The sequence below is a fragment of the Schistocerca nitens genome, chromosome 9, assembly GCF_023898315.1.
Source record: "Schistocerca nitens isolate TAMUIC-IGC-003100 chromosome 9, iqSchNite1.1, whole genome shotgun sequence".
NCBI classification, from domain to species: domain Eukaryota; kingdom Metazoa; phylum Arthropoda; class Insecta; order Orthoptera; family Acrididae; genus Schistocerca; species Schistocerca nitens.
In genome coordinates, this window is record NC_064622.1 from 429,318,383 (window position 1) to 429,338,036 (window position 19,654).

A 19,654-nucleotide genomic window follows, 5' to 3' on the forward strand; every position below is an offset into this window, starting at 1 on the left:
TCAATATAAGAAACTGTATTCTCAGTTAGAACATGCATAAAGTTACTGAGTGATCAGTCTACGAAACTCAGATACAGCGGCTGTTGACATGAAGAGAGATATTGCTAGCTCCTCCAGCTTCGTCAGTTAACAAATCCACGCTTGCTTAATTGCACTGCATCTCTTCGATAAATGGTATGTGCATGTTGTACACACAGGTAATTTCCTCGATATTGCAAATTTACCGAATATCAGCATTACATCTTCACATAACAGCTCGCATTCGTAGGTAGCCACACTCCTATTGCACCTCCTCCATCTCGCATCAAACAGTTACGTATTTCAAAAGTGTTATAATGACCTTCTGACCACTTGAAAAGTAAGTACTTTACAAACCTTTTATTGCGTTATTATACTTTCATGACAAGGGATTGCACAAGTATAACAGACAAACCAAATCTGAATATGACAATTTACAAAATTTAAAACTTACATGTCGCAACAAGTTACATACACACCCAATAAATGGCACTACGAACTTGTCATGTAGCACATAATATGGAACTGTCAATACAGAAAAACGGCAAAAAGCAAAAAATATTATCAACGTGTATAGTCTCAGTATTACAACTGGAGATTACACACTCTTCCTCCCACTTCTCCACAGCTTCTCAGACGTGTATCTGTGGGCTATTGTAAGTGTCGGTATTAGGCACAAATATTTGGTGGAAAATAACATAGCGCGAAACACAGCTACAGAACGAGAAGGCTCTGAATAGTTGTTTGAAGACGAACGCCGCAGTGGGTGAACTACTACGTGGAAAGACACACGAACGAGCAAAGTCGATTATTGAGGGCCAGCGATTAACCGACATAAAGATAGCCAACGAAGATATCTTGTGGGCGCCTACTGACGTAGGCGGTAACATGACATGAATTCGGCCGGCCGCGGTGGCCGTGCGGTTCTGGCGCTGCAGTCTGGAACCGCGAGGCTGCTACGGTCGCAGGTTCGAATCCTGCCTCGGGCATGGGTGTGTGTGATGTCCTTAGGTTAGTTAGGTTTAAGTAGTTCTAAGTTCTAGGGGACTTATGACCTAAGATGTTGAGTCCCATAGTGCTCAGAGCCATTTGAACCATTTTGACATGAATTCAGCAAAATAGATGCCGAAATGTTTGAAAAGTGACAAGAAAAAGGAACGAATGGAGACATCAGAACTGGTTTTGAACCATTATGATACTACAAAAGATATTTTGGCTAAATTAGTAACTGAGCATAAAAACCTGACTCCACATTTATAGTCTTAAAACCAAGGAACAGTCGACGGAACGCTGCCACACAGGTTCACTGCGAACGTAGAAGTTCCGTGTCTAGAAATCATCCAAAAATGTTATAGCTTCAGTTTGTTGGAGAGAGACCTTATCGTGCTGGTGTAATACCTACCTCAAGACTGCCGTACAACTTTATTGTACCGGACCAGCCTTATTCATCGGCTGAAGTGGGCAGTTTGACAAAACGCCGCGGAAGTTCATCAAGGGATCGTTTTGTCGTACCATGGTGCATTTCCCAAGTTGTGGCTGCCCAATCGAAAATCCTGTATTTCTAATTGCTGGACCATCTCCTGCATTCACCTGTGACGAAGTACCGTTGAAGATTCCTCAGTCGTTATTTTGACAACACTGAAAGTGGCAAAAATCCTACTGAGAGCTGATTCGACTATCTAAACACATGATATCTTTTTTACTTTTTTACTTCAACAACGACGTAACAAGTACATCACTCGAGGGGGGGGGGGTGGAGGCAAAAATGAGATCGTCAGATAGACATCATCTGTGCTCATGTAACTGGTTTTTCTAACGTGGAATGAGATACTTCTTCACTAATGAATGCAATTAAATTTTCTGAAGTAAATTATGGATGCGGATGAAATCAGTGAAAATACCTTAAATAACATCGTATTAACGAAACCCGGAAAAAAATGCTCAAAGCGCAATGTAATGAATATATCATATAACTAGTAACAATTTGTGCCAGACAAGGACTATGATGTGGATCTCATGCTTTTAGCCGTATTCACACAAATGACGTGTAATGTGACAACCCGGAATCTCATATTGGAGTATGTGACCCACAGCCTTTAATGCGTTCCTCTATAGATTATGGTAATGAGCCCTGACCTGTTTATTGTGTGTGGACGGTAAGTATTAATGTTACTTTTATTCTAACAACATCCTAGTAACAAGACACCACAGGCCGTCCTCTTCTCTTCTGTTTTGGCAACGTGAAAACTGCCACGCAACTGGGCACAGTAGGTCCCACTACACAGGTCGCAGCTTGCCCACACACAGTCAGATGGGTCGGCGACCCATTCAGGGTGGGTGGGTAGGTAGAGATGGTTGGCCTGTGAAGGGGTGCGGTTCGAACGTCAGGCGACTGTTACATCTGGGCGGCAGGCTAAGCATGTCATCAGACTGACTTGATAGTAAAGAAATGAATGTGTGAATTGCTGAGCTTGTCTGCATGTAGCCAGAGAAGATGGGCATAAGGTGGTGAAGTATGGTAAAAAGTAGCCCTTCACTCTCATATGCAACTGTTCATCATTTCCTCCAGGCTCTTATACTATGAGAAGTGGCGGCCGGGCTTAGAGATCAGGCTCCCTCCATAATTTTAAATTAACTCTGCAATTCAGCGTTCTTTACAGCATGGAACGACTTTTTGAATACGTAACTTCAGCATAATCTTCGACTCGGCCGTGGACGCGATACAGATACCTCACCGGTTGATGTCACCGGTCTGCACAACAGGGCGATGAGTGCACTTTGAGTTTGACTTTAACAGGCCAGTAGTCGTTATTAACTAATAACATCCTCATAAGTGTCACAAAGCAGCTGTACTGAAAGCAGCTGCATTGTGTATCTAGTAGTAGGCAGATATAGTGATCAGGGAATGTAAAAGATACTGAAAAATGGGAAGTTTTCTTCCTAGCTCTACCGGTCTGTCTCCCCAGAGTAGTGATAACCTTGAAATTCATTTAGATATATGTCTGTACGCTACGAACTATCAATAACTAAATTATCGTATCAACAGACTGGCTGCAAATTCAAACATGCATTGTAAAACAGCTAATGTACCTAACAGCATTGCAAAGTAGATAACTATAAAGTGTACTTTATTGTAATAATATTTTAGGGACCATTTAAACATTATTCAGGCAAATTACTACACACATCGAAAAAAGTTTTGCGTCACAAGGGTTCCCAGAACTCCTTAAGATAGACGTTGACTGTGGATATTGTATCACAGACACAGTCCCTTTGACTGTTCAGAGATGCGCTAAATCCTCCGAAAGATGTAAACAACCATGCACGAGCAGCGCCTATTACACGGAGGGGTCCGGCAGCCGATGAGTTCCAGTCATTCCACCAGGAAGGAGGTACGCGGCTCGTGTTGTCTTGCAGTTCAACCATGCCTAGACGGTCAATACCGCTGTTCGAAAGGGTCCGCATTGTTACTTTGTGCCGGCCGGTGTGGCCAAGCGGTTCTAGACGCGTCTGGAACCGCGCGACCGATACGGTCGCAGGTTCGAATCCTGCCTCGGGCATGAATGTGAGTGATGTCCTTAGGTTAGTTAAGTTTAAGTAGTTCTATGTTCTAGGGGACTGATGATGATAAGTCCCATAGTGCTCAGAGCCATTTGAACAATTTTGTTACTTTGTGCCAGGAAGGTCTCTCAACAACGGAGGTGTCCAGATGTCTCGGAGTGAACCAAAGCGATGTTGGTCGGACATGGAGAAGATACAGAGAGACAGGAACTGTCGATGACATGCCTCGCTCAGACCGCCCAAGGGCTAGTACTGCAGTGGATGACAGCTATCTACTGATTACGGCTCGGAGGAACCCTGACAGCAAAGCCACCATATTGAATAAAGCTTTTCGTGCAGCCACAGGACGTCGTGTTACAACTTAGACTGTGCGCAATAGGCTGCATGCTGCGCAACTTCGCTCCCAACGGCCATGGCGAGAACCGTCTTTACAGCCACAAACCACGCATCCCGATACAGATGGGCCCAACAACATGCCGAATAGGCCGCTCAGGACTGGCATCACGTTCCCTTCACCGATGATTGTCGCATATGCCTCCAACCAGACAATCGTCGGAAACGTGTTCGGAGGCAACCCGGTTAGGCTGAACGCCACAGACACACTGTATTGCGAGTGCAGCAAGGTGGAGGTTTCCTGCTGTTTTTGGGGTGGCATTATGCGGGGCCGACGTGCTCAGCTGGTGGTCATGGAAGGCGCCGTAACGGCTGTACGTTACTTGTATGCCATCGTCCGACTGACAATGCAACCAAATCGGCAGCATATTGGTGAGGCATTCGTCATCATGGAATGCAATTGGCGCCCCCATCGTGCACATCTTATGAATGACTTCCTCCAGGATAACGACATCGCTCGACTAGAGTGGCCAGCATGTTCTCCAGATATTTACCCTATCGAACATGTCCGGGATGGATTGGAAAGGTCTGTTTATAGACGACGTGACCCACCAACCACTCTGAGTGATCTACGCCGAATCGCCGTTGAGGAGTGGGACAATCTGGACCGACAGCGCCTTGATGAACCGCATGCCACGACGAATACAGGCATGCAAGAGGTATTAGGGGTACCGGTGTGTACAGCAATCCGGATCACCATCTCTGAAGATCTCGCTGTATATGTGTAATATGTGGTTTTCATGAGCACTAAAAAGGTCGGAAATGATGTTTATGTTAATCTCTATTCTTATTTTCTGTACAGGTTCCGGAACTCTCGGACCGAGGTGGTGCTAAACTTTTTTTGATGTGTGTATAAATTGTAAAAAAGTTTACGTGTGAATGATAATATTACGGGAAACAAGACCATTCCCAGACTAAGGTTGCGTGAGGTGGCTGTACATTCTTGCACAGCTAAGTGAACAATATGTCTATCTTCTCGGGCGCTAATCCCACGGGGCCGTTGAGCTCCTGCTTCGCATTGACTATGGAGCTCTGAGCGCAATGATGCCATATTCTCATGACATTCGAGTGATCCAAGTGAAGGCGAACCAGCCCAGATAAATATATCGCTGTCTCAACAGTCTACGATCCTGTCAGTGTCGAAACTTGTGCGTACGGCGGCAGACGGTTTGCTTCTCACAAACAATCAATGTACGTTTTTGCGTGAGAAACCGCTGTTTGATCTCGCTTTATATGCAAACATTAAATGACGTTATTCTTACCTAAACTGTGCGATTACACCAAAATGCTAATCTTTTTAAAAGACGTATCATGTAAATTGTGCACAAGAACAGCGGTTTGTTGTGATTTATGCTGTAGATAGTAACGTTGTGGATAGTCTTAGACACGACGATAGCATGAGTAAGTGTCGGAAGATTTTTAAAATTTGACATGTGCTGAAGCACAGCCTTTTGCAGTCCTCCAGTTCATAATGGCCTTAAAGCCAAAATGCCAATACTGAAATAAACTGCGACTAAGATGTCTTTTAAAAATTAATGCACGACTGTGAACTACAGCCTTGAGAAGTGAAATAGTGCAGATCGTTTGCATAATCTAACATGCAGTACACTTCATGCGTTTATTGCACGCTGCTTTCATGGTATTGCCATGTAAAGGTTACTAGCGCAGATACTGGGCGTTAAATGTGTGGAACTGTAAGTTAGTTCTAGATGTACACTACTGGCCATTAAAATTGCTACACCACGAAGATGACGTGCTAGAGAAGCGAAATTTAACCGCCAGGAAGAAGATGCTGTGATATGCAAATGATTAGCTTTTCAGAGCATTCACACAAGGGTGGCGCTTGTGGCGACACCTACAACGTGCTGACATGAGGGAAGTTTCCAACCGATTTCTCATACACAAACAGCAGTTGACCGGCATTGCCTGGTGAAACGTTTTTGTGATGCTCGTGTAAGGAGGAGAAATGCGTACCATCACGTTTCCAACTTTGATAAAGGTCGGATTGTAGCCTATCGCGATTGCGGTTTATTGTATCGCGACACTGCTGCTCGCGTTGGTCGAAATCCAATGACTGTTAGCAGAATATGGAATCGGTGGGTTCAGGAGGGTAATACGGAACGCCGTGCTGGATCCCAAGAGCCTCGTATCACTAGCAGTCGAGATGACAGGCATCTCACCCGCATGGCTGTAACGGATCGTGCAGCCACGTCTCGATCCCTGCGTCAATAGATGGGGACGTTTGCAAGACAACAACCATCTGCACGAACAGTTCGACGACGTTTGCAGCAGCATGGACTATCAGCTCGGAGACCATGGCTGCGGATACCCTTGACGCTGCTTCACAGACAGGAGCGCCTGCGATGGTGTACTCAACGAGGAACCTGGCTGCACGAATAGGAAAACGTGATTTTTTCGAATGAATCCAGGTTCTGTTTACGGTATCATGAAGGTCGCATCCGTGTTTGGCGACATCGCGGTGAATGCACATTGGAAGCGTGTATTCGTCATCGCCATACTGGCGTATCACCCGGCGTGATAGTATGGGATGCCATTGGTTACACGTCTCGGTCACCTCTTGTTCGCATTGACGGCACTTCGGACAGTGGACGTTACATGTCAGATGTGCTACTACCCGTGGCTCTACACTTCATTCGATCCCAGAGCAACCCTACATTTCAGCAGGATAATGTACGACCGCATGTTGCAGGTCCTGTACTGGCGTTTCTGGATAGAGAAAATGTTCGACTGCTGCCCTGGCCAACACATTCTCCAGATTCCTCACCAATTGAAAACGTCTGGTCAATGGTGTCCGAGCAACTGGCTCGTCACAATACGACGGTCACTACTCTTGATGAACTGTGGTATCGTGTTGAAGATGCATGGGCAGCTGTACCTTAACATGCCATCCAAGCTCTGTTTGACTCAATGCCCAGGCGTGTCAAGGCCATTATTACGGCCAGAGGTGGTAGTTCTGGATACTGATTTCTCAGGATCTATGCACCCATATTGCGTGAAAATGTAATCATATGTCAGTTCTAGTATAATACATTTGTCCAATGAATACCCGTTTATCATCTGCATTTCTTCTTGGAGTAGCAATTTTAATGGCCTGTAGTGTATATGTGGAGCTTTTTGACGCCATCTGTTATCACAGAAATACGGCGGGGCAGGCAAGTGCTACTGTACTCACCCGGTTGGCTTCGTCGTCCTCTCCAGCGTGGCCGTTAAGTCGTGCACGCGCCGCTGCGGAGGCGGACACGGAGGCAGCAGTGGCGGCGGCGGGGGCGGTGTTGGGAGCGGCTGTGGCCGGGGGCGGAGGCGATGGCGTGGGCGGCACCACGGCCGGGTCGTCAGGCTCCTCCACGGCGGCATGCCTGGTGGGGCAGAGACACGGCTGTTGACCAGTAGGGCTGCAGTCGATAAGGGGGGGGGGGTGCCCTGCAGTATGGAGCTGGCTAAGCTCTTAACTACGAGTAATAGGTTAGAACCGGCCATTCCAACCATGTAGTAAGTTCCAGGAACATATTGATTGAAGAACATCATGAACGACGAAAATCTGTTTTAACGTGTCGAAGATGCTACTCCAGGCGGGTGTAAAAATGAATGTGCGCAACGGAAAATAATTTGGCCTTGTCTGACTACCCGCTGAAGCAGCTCTTAGGATCATATTACAATCAACTCTTTAAGTACAACAGTCTATATTTCCTAGCTAATTGCGCGGTCTAATACACTGCTGGAAATGGAAAAAAGAACACATTGACACCGGTGTGTCAGACCCACCATACTTGCTCCGGACACTGCGAGAGGGCTGTACAAGCAATGATCACACGCACGGCACAGCGGACACACCAGGAACCGCGGTGTTGGCCGTCGAATGGCGCTAGCTGCGCAGCATTTGTGCACCGCCGCCGTCAGTGTCAGCCAGTTTGCCGTGGCATACGGAGCTCCATCGCAGTCTTTAGCACTGGTAGCATGCCGCGACAGCGTGGACGTGAACCGTATGTGCAGTTGACGGACTTTGAGCGAGGGCGTATAGTGGGCATGCGGGAGGCCGGGTGGACGTACCGCCGAATTGCTCAACACGTGGGGCGTGAGGTCTCCACAGTACATCGATGTTGTCGCCAGTGGTCGGCGGAAGGTGCACGTGCCCGTCGACCTGGGACCGGACCGCAGCGACGCACGGATGCACGCCAAGACCGTAGGATCCTACGCAGTGCCGTAGGGGACCGCACCGCCACTTCCCAGCAAATTAGGGACACTGTTGCTCCTGGGGTATCGGCGAGGACCATTCGCAACCGTCTCTATGAAGCTGGGCTACGGTCCCGCACACCGTTAGGCCGTCTTCCGCTCACGCCCCAACATCGTGCAGCCCGCCTCCAGTGGTGTCGCGACAGGCGTGAATGGAGGGACGAATGGAGACGTGTCGTCTTCAGCGATGAGAGTCGCTTCTGCCTTGGTGCCAATGATGGTCGTATGCGTGTTTGGCGCCGTGCAGGTGAGCGCCACAATCAGGACTGCATACGACCGAGGCACACAGGTGTGGGGAGCGATCTCCTACACTGGCCGTACACCACTGGTGATCGTCGAGGGGACACTGAATAGTGCACGGTACAACCAAACCGTCATCGAACCCATCGTTCTACCATTCCTAGACCGGCAAGGGAACTTGCTGTTCCAACAGGACAATGCACGTCCGCATGTATCCCGTGCCACCCAACGTGCTCTAGAAGGTGTAAGTCAACTACCCTGGCCAGCAAGATCTCCGGATCTGTCCCCCATTGAGCATGTTTGGGACTGGATGAAGCGTCGTCTCACGCGGTCTGCACGTCCAGCACGAACGCTGGTCCAACTGAGGCGCCAGGTGGAAATGGCATGGCAAGCCGTTCCACAGGACTACATCCAGCATCTCTACGATCGTCTCCATGGGAGAATAGCAGCCTGCATTGCTGCGAAAGGTGGATATACACTGTACTAGTGCCGACATTGTGCATGCTCTGTTGCCTGTGTCTATGTGCCTGTGGTTCTGTCAGTGTGATCATGTATCTGACCCCAGGAATGTGTCAATAAAGTTTCCCCTTCCTGGGACAATGAATTCACGGTGTTCTTATTTCAATTTCCAGGAGTGTATTACTAACGCGAAATGAGTGACATCACTACGTACCAAACACTAGAAGACACTACTTTCAAAGATGATCTTCGGTGGTGTGGAACCTCAGTGGAAACAAACTAGCGTGATCACATCTATTTAACTTTATAGACATAATAAGCCGAAGAAATTTGCGATATCACCGTATGTACTACGTCCGGTGCGTTGAAGTGATGGTTCTCGTACTCGCCTGCGACGATACAAGAACTCCAGCCACAGATAAACGCTTTCAAACATTAGGACCCCAGAAGGCGGTCCTCTAATGTACTCCAATACTGTCTTCTTCTCCCTGTGTTCTACAGGCTAAAATTGCAAACTCCCAGCCACAAGGACGGAGTTCAGATAACGTCTCAATGTAAGTATAGGCAGAAGAAGTGCTCTCAATTAATAAACGCTGCTTACTCAATGACGACTTCCAACCCGGAAGTGAAGTCCAGAATCTTATAGGTTCGCAACAGTACAGTGCCTAACTGTTCTAACTATAAACTCTCCTGAAAGCAAAAAGAGCATGTCCATATGTATCGAGCGACCACCACACACAGGCACTCACAGCGGAAGTCCTCATCTCTTCACTGCTGGCTTCCCAGCAAGGCTCGGCTCCCCACTCTCGTAATTCCGAAAACGAATCACATTCCTGAAACAACGGAGTATTAGCGCTGACCAACCTTATATTAGTCTTTTGTTGTCCAGCGCGGAAAGTTTGCGAGGAAAAGGCTATACTCGTACAATGGTGCGCTTCTGAGTAAAAATCCTTGGTAATAGCCGAGCCTGCGTGGTTTCCGACGTGCCACTTCTTCGTTCCTCTCACCTGCGTCCAAGATTTGCAGAGTTCCCGGTTATTCTTCCGGTCCTGCTACAATAGCGGCCAGCTGTCACCCTATTGTGCTCCAGAGCTCAGGTGCCACGACGTCCGTCTAGCTACTTCCTGTTTTTAAGCAGGACCAACACCTGTGAGGGCCTTCCACCCGGAGTTTGGGTTCTGCCTGTCGTTTCATCTCCACTGACGTTCCAACCTCTACTAGTATAGGCAATCATTCATTACACCGTTCTGTTAATAAAGACACTCCGACACCTTTCATGCAATAAGCGTTAACAATTATTTACAAGGCATACGTGACAATGCCAGTCTCCTTTAATTATTCATATATACGACGTATAACTTATCAAATGGTACCTAATTGTGGTTGTAGTTCACGGCGAAGTATGTGTATGAGTGCTAGTAAGGTGCTAAATTATAGCCACCTTGCACATATATTTATTCACAGGCGACCGGTTTGGGTCAATTGCCGTTTTCTAGTCAAAGATAAACATTACACTAAGTTAAAGGAAAGTTCTTTAGTGCACTGATATTTTCTGGATTGCGTGGATAATATCGATGTTACGAAGCAGTTAATTTGCTTCAAAATGGACGGTCTAAGTTGCAGGTTCCCTATCTAACAGCTTAGAGGAAAAAAAAATAAATAAACTTGCAGTAGCTTATATCATTATGAACCAAAATTAAAAATTTAAAATACTTTCATAATCTACTCACTAACAGGTGGGATCTTACGGTAAGAGCTCACAAATAAATATTAAAATGAAAACCTGTTTATGTGTTTTAAAACAGGGTAACTCACGGTGCGAAAATTCCTCAGAATGTATTCAACCAGTGTCTGACAAAGAGAAAACATAGCGACTTGCAAGAAACTTTAAACATAATAGCAGACCTTCAAGAAACTTTTTCTTGCTGACCCCCCCCCCCTCCCCACAAAGTGATAAAAGAAAAGAATTTTATCGCGTACTACATTTTCGCTGCTCATGCAGTGCAATAGCAGCATCAGGTATTACGTTTTATTTTATTAGTTCTTTACTTCTAAATCTGTTAGCAACAGATTTTGTAGACTGAATCCAAATGTACCATTGAATGTACCTGCCAAATTATATCACTGTACTACACATAGTTCGGAAGATACAGGCATAAATATTGAGAAGCATTAAAAATTATCTTTTCTTAAAATAGGACGAAAATATTGTCAGGTATAGGGGGGAGTGTTGTACCTCAGGACATTTTCAGACTTTTGCCTCTAGATAACCACACAACAGAATTTTAATATATTTTCTTATTCCATTTGTAAATGCTAGCATTCACTATCTCTGTGCTTTGTCTGAAATTGCAACAATTACTCTGGAAAGTTAAGGTTTTCACAATTGTACAAAACTATTGGAAAATAATAGTCATATCTAGGATCAAATATTCTCTTCAAATTTAAAACCGTTGCAATAACGAAAATGTGGTGAATATTGTGTTTAACTCTCTATCTATAACATTGTTACTCTATTATATACTAATAATCGGTAAGGAAATTAAAATGAAGAAGTATTATCAAAAACCAGTTAAAAGTTAAAACACATTAAAACAGAACGCCATTTGCGAGTTTCACATCTTCGGTGGTAAAGTGATATTATCTTTCAGGGTGCAAGATGGTACAAGATCGACGAAGAATGTCTTAACCGTCAGCACGTTACGTAGGCAATTTTAAAAATGTAACGGATTTTATTCACCATAAAATACTGCAGCTGAGGAATTAACAGTACCTGAAAGTAGCTTTAATACTTGTACATTAAATTGCACTTAAATATGCTGAACTCGCAATATTTACAAACGCTTCAGATAACGCAACATCATGTCTCATAACAATAAAAACAGTGCGAAATGCTGGAAACAGCTTATGGCGGTTTCTATTGCGCTTTACTTCATGACATTCAAAAACTTGTCACTAGGTTGAGCCACCGACCACGAAAGTGTGTTCCTAGTAGACTACACACTATGTTGCAGGTACAATACTCGTCCATATTCATCCTCTGTTCGAACCGAGAGCACTTAGGGATCACCAACAAACTTAAGACACCATTTCAAAACTTTCATCGCCTACATGTTTAATGCTTAACACATTAATTCATTTGTAAAGTAACTGAAGGTTGAATCTGTTTTCTACAGAAGGGTTCGATTCTTTAAAGAATCGGGTATTGACGGGTACAGCGTAGACTGTTAACTACCATAAATAAGTTAAAATTATCCACACCAAACGTGTTAAATCAAGAAGGCCGTCATGAAACCACCAGAAGCTGTGTTTATGTATATTTACTCACAGACCGTTTCTGTCAAGTGCCCAGCGTCAAGTCTGTTCAAATGGCTGTGAGCACTATGGGACTTAACTTCTGAGGTCATCAGTGCCCTAGAACTTAGAACTACTTAAACCTAACTAACCTAAGGACATCAAACACATTCACGCCCGAGGCAGGATTCGAACCTGCAACCGTAGCGGTCACGCGGTTCCAGACTGTAGCGCCCAGAACCGCTCGGCCACTCTGGCCGGACTCAAGTCTGTGATTAACACTATATCGGGATAAAGGATGATTCTTCGGCATATTGTTATTTTTCAGGTAAAAGTGAATGATATTCTTCTGAAAGAACAGTGGCATATTTGCAGTCTTCGACATCCTATACACAACCTTAGTCTTTTGGTTGCCACTTCGTATAATAGTAGTTTAGAAATTCCGAAGGAGTGTTATCTTTCCCTTCTACCTTGTATAATCGCATATCTTAGTCAGACTGCAGCCAGCTAATATGCTGAACAGCTTCGACACTTTCCGGGATCGTACGGTAAGGATCGTGAAGGTGGAGTTTGGAAATTTTCCCACATGTGGAGCCAAACACCGACTGTTCCCCAGGCATTTTTGGACTGTAGAATTGTTCATGTTAAAATCACATGATCTTCGGTAGGCTGTGAATAGTGATTTCTTGGACATATTGTGTCTGAATATTGTCATTTAACTGCAGTCATCTCTTAACGAAAGTAAGCAATACAGGGAGTTTATAAAGCAGAACGAAAGGGCGTGCTATGGCCACTTAGGTTTGGCAGAGATGTGTCCGGACTGCTGGCGTAGCTTGTCCCCGCCTGCCGTGCGTCATGGTCGGCGCCCCGTCAGCCCCTCATTAACCTGGCTATGGTCGTGTTTGCTCGCGCCGCCTGTCATTAGGCGCTTCGTTACCGGCCGTGGCGCGGGGAGGGGAGGAATGGTGTGCATCCCGTCCACAGTGTGGCCGGACTCTGGCGCGGTTTTATGTGGCGCCCCAGCTCAACTCTGACTTCGTTATTAGCCGAAACTGTCCATTAGAACAACTAGCTACTGCCACTGCGGTAATCATAATGACAATAAAACATGCTTATTACAAAAACTAAGGCAAAACTCGTCAACTGGGTTTCTAAACGGTCCAGCCACATTATTGTGACCATCGCCTATGTTCGATACCGACGTGAAATAATCACTCACAGACCGCAGGTGGCAGCACTAGCATTATGTGTTATATGAAGTGTGTTGGGGTCACACAGAAAACAGTGCAGTAGATGCTACAATGCCGAAAGAGAGCGATTTTTAGGGGGAATGATCACTGGCTATTGGGCCACACATATCAACACTCACACAAAATAGCACTTATATCAAGCAATGATCTGCCAGCAATACTATATGGTCGTCCCTCATGAGACACCATCTACAACTCAACCCTCCAGCGAATTCGGACCTTAAGAAACAAGTGTTGAAAGATGATCTTAGAAGCCCCCAGGAGGACACGAGTCAGACATTTACAACTACTAAAATATCTTCAACATTTTGCGGCCCTGTCAGCAAATGTATAAATATTAATTTTAATTTTAATAATTACTATTAAAAACAGTCTTGATCACAATTTATTTAACAAGGTGACCGGTTTCAACCACTACTGTGGTCATCTTCAGACCATTGAGTAGGAACCTCTTCTTCAAGGAAAGAGGTTCCTACTCAATGGTCTGAAGATGACCACAGTAGTGGTTGAAACCGGTCACCTTGTTAAATAAATTGTGATCAAGACTGTTTTTAATAGTAATTATTTATAAGACATTGATCACTGTTGTGCCCATAATGTATTCAAAAGTAATTTAATTTTAATAAGGAACAGCCTCAGTTGTACCGTATACCTAGAAATTTACCTGGATTTCAGTCGGGATGACCCAACCTTCTCCAGAATAACAGTATCTATCGTTTGTCCATAGTCGACATCAAGGTAAAACTAGAAATCCATAAATTATCGTCAGAATCTAAAACTTATCTGTCCATGCAATTCCTGGTGCATAGAAATATGGTACGGGTGCAATCGATGTTGATGTAGCAGTCTCAACACCGACGTTTTCGAGATTCCCGATTCTCGCGCAAGATTCTCGCGCAATTCTTCTGCTACTGATGTGCGGATTAGCCACGGCAGCAGCTAAAACACCTACTTGGGCATCATCATTTGTTGCAGGTCGTGGTTGACCTTACACATGTGGCTGAACAGTTCCTGTTTCCTTAAATAACGTAACTATCCGGCGAATGGTCCGGACACTTGGATGATGTCGTCCAGGTTACCGAGCAGCATACATAGCACACGCCCGTCGGGCATTTTGATCACAATAGCCATACATCAACACGATATCGACCTTTTCCGCAATTGGTAAACGGTCCATTTCAACACGGGTAATGTATCACGAAGCAAACACCGTCCGCACTGGCGGAATGTTACATGATACCACGTACTTATACGTTTGTGACTACTACAGTGCCATCTATCACAAAGCGAAAAAAGTAGTCCAACTAAAATATTCATATTTCTTTACGTACTAGACGAATATGTAATAAAAATGTGGGTTCCTATTTAAAAAACACGCAGTTGATATCCGTTTGACCTATAACAGCGCCACCTAGTGGGCCAACCATAGCGAGTTTCGTTCTTTGTAGTTATTTCGTTTGATGCTTATTTCGTGAGATATCTGGCCCGGTCACTATCAATGGACCACTTTGTAAACGGGGTTCGTTGGCCCGAGAGTAGGCACGAAGTTTGGGGATTGGCGGTAGCGTCGAGATAAGAGGTCCGAGCAGTCGAAGCGACGAGCTGCGCAAGGGCGTCCTACGCACAGTGAAGACACCTTATTACTTCACCGGGGTTAGCGTCGACTACAAGCAGCAGGCCGACATCCCGTCGGCTGGTTGGCAACATTCGTGTCGGACGACCTCTCGTGGCCTGGCTGACCTCTTCTACCCGGCGTTCATCGGCACCACTCAGTAACCGCTGCGACGCATCGTGGATCCATGGAACTGCTTGCTCCTAAAGTGGAGTAACAATCTGTAATCCTCGTGGTGATCTGTGTAATTGTCTACCTGCCCTCCTTATTATTTTCTGCTTTGTAACCGACCCTCAGAGTTTTACTCTGTCGGCTATTTGTTGGTAAATATAGACCGTAGTATTGTCCTGAGATACTAGCTAGCTGTCGTTTGAAAATTTGTCTCGCTATTATACTGCCTTTCCTTTATGGTTTGTACCCGATCATTAATGTTCTAATGAATCATCTCCCGGTCGTAAATACTGCCGGAACAATTGTACTAAGACACAGGTTGGCGTTAAACAAAAGAGGGGCCTTGTGTTTAGATTTCGATGTTAACCGGTTCAATTCTTTGATTGTAATTACATTTTTCATTCATTAGCTATAATCTGAACAACCTGTTGCACCAAGCATTGCGTTGCTGTATTTGAAAGACCGGGTCATTATTGGTGTATTTTAGCTGCATCTTGTGGTTCCGCCGAATGAGTCCTCTTGTAATAAGTGTTCGGAAATAATGTTGTAAGTCGTTCCTACAGAGCGGTCTTAAAAACTGACAGTCAGTTTAACGTTGATAATATTAACAGCCTACTGTCACCAGGGCTTTAGTAAAAATAAGCCTGTCAAAAGGGACGCGTTTGGATCCAGTCGCACCTTGCTTGTCGATTGGAATTAAGAAGTTGATTGCTTAGAAATAAGCCTTATCATTGTCATATTCTCTCCTAATCTGTTTAATCTTTAAGCACAGATGCGCATCTTAACCTCGAACTTTTCGGACATAGAGCTTTCAAATTAAAAGTTACGTTATCTGTTTTGAGTAACTAAATCACTCTTGTCATCAATGGTGCTTATATAGTTTTGTGTGCAGAAGGGCATTTAATAAGAGAGACTGTGTCCAGCGCGATAGTAAACACCGCTGTTTGACCCGATAACGGGCGGGCTGCAGGTCCTGCCGTCTCGTAAATTTTGCTAAGTTGTTCATTTTGTAAAAAAAGTTGTATATTGTCAAATAAACAGGGAGTGTGAAAATAAAGTTATATTGGTGGATCCTCCCTTCCCCGTTTTCCTTAATTCCAGTAAGTACGACGTCTCAATAATAACAGTAGCATCAATAACAATAGTGATAGCTAAAGACAAAAGACAGATGTACAAGATAGATTTTTTCTGATATAGCGAACTCTGGGGAAAGGAATCGTAAGGAGAATCCACTAGCTAAGAGTACTGGGAAATGAAGAAGATCTGGATGGAGCAAAGAATGTACAAGGATAACGAGTGCGTACAGGTACGATGGTAATCATTATTGTTGCTTTAATATATATGTCATCAACCGCCTTCTAGAGTAGCATATGTTATTCATTTCTATAATATAATGCGGGTGGTTCGTTCCAGAGTGCCGGCCGTGGTGGTCTAGCGGTTCTAGGCGCTCAGTCCGGAACCGCGCGACTGCTACGGTCGCAGGTTCGAATCCTGCCTCGAGCATGGATGTGTGTGATGTCCTAGGGTTAGTTAGGTTTAAGAAGTTCTAAGTTCTAGGGGACTGATGACCACAGATGTTAAGTCCCATAGTGCTCAGAGCCATTCGTTCCAGAGTCGGGTTCCTGCTACTGAGTAGGACTTCGAGGAAGTGGCTGAACGATGGATTGAGGCAGAACAGATTTTACTCTGGTGAGAACGGGTGTTTCTGCCATGTTCGTACAAGAGCGTTAAGGCCGAGGGCAGATAGGATACAGTGCTTCTTGATAAGACAGTAGAGGAGACAGAGGTTATGAAAATCTTTGCACTTGGCTCCACTCAGACAGGATAGACGTGCACATGATTGTGAAATATGACCAGAAAATCGAATATCACAGGAATGACGAACACAGGCATTCATACCAAGTTCCAGGCCCCATCAGCTTTCCTGTGAAAGTCATTACCGGACAACATAGTTGTAAGCAATAATTGGAAGTACCAGTGTTTGTACATGTTTCTATTTCAGGTCAAGGAGGAAGAGACTTCTATATTTTTGTAGGGCATGGAGACATGTTGATACTTTTTTGCTCATTTTGTTACATGATCAGACAATTCACAATTTCAAAAAAAAATGGCTCTGAGCACTATGGGACTCAACTGCTGAGGTCATTAGTCCCCTAGAACTTAGAACTAGTTAAACCTAACTAACCTAAGGACATCACACATATCCATGCCCGAGGCAGGATTCGAACCTGCGACCGTAGCGGTCTCGCGGTTCCAGACTGCAGCCCCAGAACCGCGCGGCCACTTCGGCCGGCTTTCACAATTTCATCTGTTATCACTCCTTGATTCGTTGTTGAAGGAGTTTACATTAGTAGAAGACGGTAAACATCAAGTGACATGTATGGGAAGCCTCCAAGTAACACTACGTCATCAGCGTGGCCCCGCCTTTGCACAGCTGCCCTCAGTTCCCTATTGAGAGTAGCGCGCACGGCAGCAGCGGCCACGTCCCTTCACCCCCCTTGCCCTCCCTTTCCCACCCTTAGCTTCCGCATTGCGCCCGGAGGAAAGCAGATTACCGGCGTTAGCAGGGCGGAGCCAAAACCTCGGTCTGGTGGCTCTGGACCAGCGGAGGAGTCGGCTTTGGCCGGAGGCGCCGACAGAGCGGCGGGCCACGGTCACGCGCCCGAGGACCAGGCGAGCGACGCGAACACTGAACGAATCATGCAGCGCACGCTACCTTTCATACGCTGTGCATTCAACAGTTTCGTTTCCCGGGTCACCCAGCATTCCATATTGTGCCGAGCTTATCAGTTTGCGTCACATGAAACTTAAAATCCAAAATTTATTCTGAAATATGTATATATATCTGGCTCTAAAGTTGGTGGAAGAGTCCTATGCAGCCGATTTGCTACAAAGGCTGTCCAGAAATTGTCGATCTTGTTGAAGACCAGCCAGAACACTGTCCTACCATCGATATGTACCCGTCTAGGCGATAGTAGCGACACCTGGCAAAGAATAACTTCTGGTCAGACACACCCACGGCGCGTGTAGTGTCAGTGAGCGTGCTGTCCGTGTGTAGACTGTGAAAGACGCGTGACCTATCTGAGTTTGACCAAGGGTGGATTGTATTAGCCCCGACGCTTGGCACGAGCATTTTGGAAACTACACGACTTGTCGGGCGTTCGAGGAGTGCTGCGGTGTCTTCAGTATATGGCGAAACCAAGGTGACACCACCTGCAGACGTCGTGGGGTTAGGCGGCCTACTTCATTAGAAATGTCGGACGTCGTAGGCTGGTCAAAAAGGATAGCAGGCGAACTGTGGCGGAAATAACATCAGACTTTGATGCTGGGCAAAGAGCAAGTGTGTCTGAACACAAAGTACACCGAACGCTCCTAACATTGGGCCTCCGCAGCCGACGACCCACGCATGTGGCAATATTAATACCACGACATCGGCAAGTACGACTGAAATGGACACTGGACGTTGGCAGAGCTTTGCTTTGTCTGATAAATCCCGATACTTACGTTATCATGCTGATGGAAGGGCGCGAACACGGGAACAGCTTATAATGAATCACCCTCCTCTACATTATATTTCGCTACGGTCGCAAGTTCGAATCCTGCCTCGGGCATGGATGTGTGTGATGTCCTTAGGTTAGTTAGGTTTAAGTATTTCTGAGTTCTAGGGGACTTATGACCACAGCAGTTGAGTCCCATAGTGCTCAGAGCCAATTGAACCATTTTTACATTATATTTTTTTAATAGAGATAACCGGTACCACATATACTATCGATTCTTATATAGGTTAAAATTATCTCAACTGTTTCGCTAAAAGTATTCACATGATTTTGTATACGATGTATTATATTTCAGGATAAAATGTATAAAAAATAAATGTTTTACAATCGATATGCACTAACAGTTAAAATTACTTTTCTTTTAAAAAATTATTTGAAACTACAAAATTTCTCTCGGCCCTAACAGGCCGTGAAGGCCCAACTGTACCGACCGGCCGCCGAGTCATCCTCAGCCCACAGGCGTCTCTGGATCCGTATGCGGAGAGGCATGTGGTCAGCACACCGCGCTCCTGGCCGCATGTCAGTTTACGAGGCTGGAGCCGCTAGTTCTCAGTCAAGTAGCTCCTCTGGTTGCCTCACAAGGGCTGAGTGCACCCCGCTTGCCAACAGCGCTCGGCAGACAGCATGGTCACCCACCCAAATGCTAGCCCAGCCAGACAGCGAGCCGGCCGCGGTGGTCTAGCGGTTCTGGCGCTGCAGTCCGGAAACGCGGGTCTGCTACGGTCGCAGGTTCGAATCCTGCCTCGGGCATGGGTGTGTGTGATGTCCTTAGGTTAGTTAGGTTTAAGTAGTTCTAAGTTCTAGGGGACTTATGACCTAAGATGTTGAGTCCCATAGCGCTCAGAGCC

At 45.6% G+C, this 19,654-nt stretch overlaps 1 protein-coding gene across 1 annotated transcript in view; it reads right to left on the reverse strand.

Annotated features, from left to right (window-relative positions):
* LOC126203054 (calcium/calmodulin-dependent protein kinase kinase 1) overlaps nucleotides 1-19,654 on the reverse strand; it is a 540,044-nt gene that overhangs the window by 267,636 nt on the left and 252,754 nt on the right. Inside the window, exon 2 of the mRNA XM_049937293.1 lies at nucleotides 7,166-7,349. Within this exon, the coding sequence (XP_049793250.1) occupies nucleotides 7,166-7,349 (184 nt within the window). The remainder of the gene's footprint in view (nucleotides 1-7,165; nucleotides 7,350-19,654) is intronic.